Source organism: Lolium rigidum, chromosome 4 (genome assembly GCF_022539505.1).
Source record: "Lolium rigidum isolate FL_2022 chromosome 4, APGP_CSIRO_Lrig_0.1, whole genome shotgun sequence".
Classification (NCBI taxonomy): Eukaryota; Viridiplantae; Streptophyta; class Magnoliopsida; order Poales; family Poaceae; genus Lolium; species Lolium rigidum.
The window spans coordinates 177,429,824-177,434,289 of record NC_061511.1 but is presented as its reverse complement, the minus strand read 5'-3'; the positions used below and the strand labels follow the sequence as shown (position 1 = coordinate 177,434,289).

Genomic DNA, 4,466 nt, shown 5'->3' with positions numbered 1-4,466 from the left:
AGCTCTACACACCCTATACAAACTTAGTCGTCGTCGCCGTCGGGTGCAACTGCAACTGGCGGTCTGGCGCCGACTCGTCGTTCTCACCTCATTTTGCCTCTCGGCCTGCCTATAAATGCCCCGGCAATGTCCTCCCGTCCAGCCATCAAAACACAAACAGGAGTAGTACCACTCCGGCAAAGCACCGATCCTACAAGTCTAAGGAGGTTCTCAATAGACCTCCAGTATGGCCGGTGTCACCACCACCAATGCCGGTGCCATTGTCGCAGTCCTCTCCCTGCTAGTGCTGTCCGTCTGTTCTGCAGAAGACTACGACACCTCCCTTGCCAAATCCTACAAGTCCGGCTGGCTCCCCGCCAAGGCCACCTGGTACGGCGCTCCTACCGGCGCCGGCCCCGATGACAACGGTACGCTCATATGCGATGGCGGCACAATGTCTTGGTGCTTCACGCAGCGCAGCTCAGTAGTAATAACGCCGGTCGATCTGTTTGCAGGTGGTGCTTGTGGCTTCAAGAACGTGAACAAGTACCCGTTCTCCGCCATGATTTCCTGCGGCAATGAGCCTCTCTTCCAGGGTGGCGCCGGCTGCGGCAGCTGCTACCAGGTTAGTTCGTAATTGCAGTACCATGCGTGGCGCCGACAATGTCAGTTTAGTTGGTCGATGCTAATCATTTTAATTACAGTACATTGGTCAAACCCAAACCTGAGAGCATCTTCATTTAACGATATCGATCACCGTTAATTAGTGAAGGCCATGTGAGTGCAAGTACACACATCAATATGTTGACATTTTCTGCTTTCCTCTGTGTTTCAGATACGCTGCGTCAGAGCCAACAACCCTGCCTGCTCCGGCCAGCCTAGGACGGTCGTCATCACCGACATGAACTACTATCCCGTGGCCAGGTACCATTTCGATCTCAGCGGCACGGCGTTCGGCGCAATGGCGCTGGGAGGCCAGAACGACAAGCTCCGCCACGCCGGCATCATCGACATGCAGTTCAGGAGGGTGCCCTGCAACTTCCCGGGCATGAAGGTGACCTTCTTCATCCTGCCAGGGGCTAACCCCAACTACTTCCCGGTGGTGCCGGCGTACGGGAACCGGGACGGGGCCGTGGTGAAGATGGACGTCATGCGGAGCAGGAACGGCCGCCCGACGGGGAGCTGGGAGGCGATGTACCGTTCGTGGGGCACCGTCTTCCGGTTGGACACCAGGGAGCCGCTGCAGGGGCCATTATCCCTGCGCATCACCAGCGACTCCGGCATGACGCGCATCGCCAACAATATCATCCCCTATGGCTGGAAGGGCGGCAGCAGCTACTGGTCCAACGTCCAGTTTTGAGTTACATGCTTCTCGCATCGAGTTAATCGTTTCGGTGTCATCTGATCGATTCCTATTTACGATGGATCGACGGATTTTAAGTTACTGCGTTGCCTACTGCCAGGCGTCTTTATTTGTGCGTCTTCCAGAATCCAGATGTGTGCTTGTGAGCGTGTGTGTGCGTGTGTAAAAGGAGCTAGCTAGGCAAGTGGAGTAGCATCCATGTGCTACCCCGGCTTAGTGAATCCCGGCCTAAGGAGAGAAACATGCTTCTTTTCTTGTTTCATTGTATTTTGAAAATCATATGATCTATATACTATGGATGCAAATCAAATGTTTGTAAATGATGGGAGGGGGTGGCGGTGCACGGGGAAAAAGGTGCTTCTCTCTCTCGCAACCTGGTCACCTCCCATGCGGGCAACTAGGCTGTGCCGCCGACCCCCTTCCCCAACCCTCTCCCTCGACCCCTCCCCTCCGCTGTCGCCAACATTCATCGCCGCGCAAGGCCAGGCGGCACCGGCCGCAGCGCTGTATTTCGTCCCTCGCGGTGGTTACCTTGCGCGGGGCAGTAACACACCTTCCAATTCAGCGACGGCAGGGTGGCATTTGGCCACCCGGGTGGTGCACGCAGAGGTGGCACCATCGTTGGTGGCGATGGTGGCTAGTTTGAGCTCGGCTAGAGCCTTGCAGGCCCAGATTTAGGCCCTTTGGGACCGATCTGTGTCAGGGTGGGTTGGGCTCGCCCCGTCTAGCGGATCTGGCCAGAACTATGGTGCCGATCAAGATGGTAGTGGTGGCGCTGGCCTACGTGCAGTAATGTGGCGGCATGGACTTACGAGCCCTATCGGAGCTTAGCCGGGCCTGCCTGACCTGGTATGTCCCTGCTGTCGCGTCGAGTCGGCACCCGGCGATGGTGGTGGAGGACGTTCCCTAGGTGGTCGTGCTCCTGCCACCTTCTGGCTCAAATAGCCTGGTGTGCTCTCGTCGTTGTGTCTGGTCGACTGCCGTCTATGGCCATGGAGGTTGCGCTCTCCCGCATGGTTGTGGTACTACTGCCCCTTGTCTAGGGTTGTCTCTTCTTAGTCCGATCGGTTTCGTAGATTTTTCCATGGTGAAACCACAATGGTGACTACAAGACCATGGTGGAGTATGTTGATGAGTGGAAAGATTGGTGTGGCGCTAGGGATTGTCTGGAGATGTGGTTTTTTTGGGGGTCAGGAGAAATCCCTATATCTTGGCACCGACGCAGTGCTGCTTGCTGGTGTCGCCATTCCTTCCTGAAGGGCATTGGATGTACCTCTTTCCCACTTCCTGTAGCATAGGTACGAAAACCCTAATATTATTTCGGGGAGCGACGTCTTCATCGTTCTTTCCTTCTTGGAGGTGTTACTTAGTACGCGGCGATTCGGAGTGCTCGGATAGTAGTGGGAATACTCCGAAGGGCACGGCTGTTGCGAGTCATCTTCATTTAGTGGATCCACCAATTTCAGCATTGTTTTCTTTTCTTTTTCTCTCTCTTTTTTTTGGGATTGATTGTGTTGTTTTGTCCAGCAATGGTCTAGAAGTTGTATCGTGTTATTGCTATATTTATATAGCGGAGGGAAAGCGTGTTTTGACGAGGAGGATGTGGCGGTGCACGAGAGGGAAGATAAACACTAGACATTATTATGTCCGTTATGACTAAGTCATATACAAGGGAGTATATCTTATTTAATACTACTAAATTGGAGTTGATGAAGGTGACAGTATGTCGCCCCTCTCCCCTTATCAAAACTTTTGAAAGACATAGATTCTGAACGCAAGATTCAAGGTGGGTCGCCTTAATTATATCATTTGTAGATATATGAACATAAAAATAGCAACGTCACTGTTTATTTTTTTTTTAAATGGGAGCATCGTTCCAACATCTGTATCAAAATGATGCACGTAGACACCATTTGTCTGCAAAGTTCGAAGTATTAAGATTTACAAATTCAAGTATCACTCAAAGTGGCAGAAAAAATCATCCATTTAAACAAAGAACACAAGTTAGTAGACGTTTAGAATGTTGCCAGTCACCCTGACTAAATATAGCATGTACAACCGCCATTAGTCGACTAGACCCAGTATCTATAGGTCCCATCTTCTCGGCATAAAGGAGGTAAGTCCACACGTCGATTAAGGTAGCCACCTGTAAATAACATGCAAGAAATTTGGTTTTGCAACTTTGTAAAAAACTACTTTGGTTTGGAGAATTCCATGTTGCCTGCCAAACATAAGACAAACTTTCACCTGAATTGGAGATTTCATTTTCTTATCATTCCCATTTAACCACTTACAAAACAAACTAGTTACATTAGACGGAAGAGGTATGTTATAAGTAAAGTGCACCACTATCCAAACAAGAGGACAAAATGGACACGAAATAGAAAGGTGATCAATTGTTTTCTTTGATCCACAAAAAAATACAGTTTCTGCACCTGCTCCAAAGTATTACTGTAATATATATACTTCTTTTACCGACGTAGCTGAACTTGTATAATACTTTGCTTGTAACTATGCTGAACTTCTCGTTGTTTCACCTACATCTACTATATTTTCGGGGAGTGGTGTTTTGGAACATGGGAGCATATGCTGCCTATATTTTGAAATGCATGTTACATGTATTTTAAATTTCAAAAAAATTGAAACAAAAAATCCGCACGTACATCTTCACGTGCTACACGCTCACAAAGTCGTTTCATAAAAAATAAACTTATCATGTGACGTGTGTAAAAAAGACAAAATTCAGTGCTGAAAACAATGCTTTTCACAGGATAAGTTTTTTCTTTTTACATAGGCCACACAAAATATTATTTTTTTTGTGAAACTTGACGCGTACACATATATTATGGAGATGTACATGTAGAATTTTTTGTCAAAATTTTTCCACACTTCGAAATATGTTTTGTTGGTAGAGGGAGCATACGCATCCGGGAGCCGAATTGAATTTCCGATATTTTCGTTAGTATTTTAGAATCACTAATTGGAGTTGCGTGATGATATACGGTTGGAAAGCTAAACTTTGTGTCTTGATAGTTTATGAAATTTTATATTGTTTTAAGTTAATTTAAAATATACTAATAGGATTTTTCGTGAATTTTACCATTTTCGTACAGTACTTTGTTCG

At 47.9% G+C, this 4,466-nt stretch overlaps 1 protein-coding gene across 1 annotated transcript; it reads left to right on the top strand.

Annotated features, from left to right (window-relative positions):
• Positions 1-226: 226 nt before the first annotated feature.
• Positions 227-1,339, top strand: LOC124649246 (expansin-B6-like). Its single transcript, XM_047188898.1, has 3 exons — positions 227-407; positions 495-604; positions 815-1,339. The coding sequence occupies exons 1-3, from the start codon at positions 227-229 to the stop codon at positions 1,337-1,339; spliced, it is 816 nt and encodes a 271-aa protein (XP_047044854.1).
• The last annotated feature ends 3,127 nt before the right edge of the window (positions 1,340-4,466 follow it).

Excerpts from the sequence above, each read along its gene's own strand:
- LOC124649246 (XM_047188898.1), top strand. The coding sequence starts at position 227 with ATGGCCGGTGTCACCACCACCAATGCCGGTGCCATTGTCGCAGTCCTC. Across the intron at positions 408-494 it reads CGCCGGCCCCGATGACAACG|GTGGTGCTTGTGGCTTCAAG; the intron begins GTACGCTCATAT and ends ATCTGTTTGCAG. Across the intron at positions 605-814 it reads GCTGCGGCAGCTGCTACCAG|ATACGCTGCGTCAGAGCCAA; the intron begins GTTAGTTCGTAA and ends TCTGTGTTTCAG.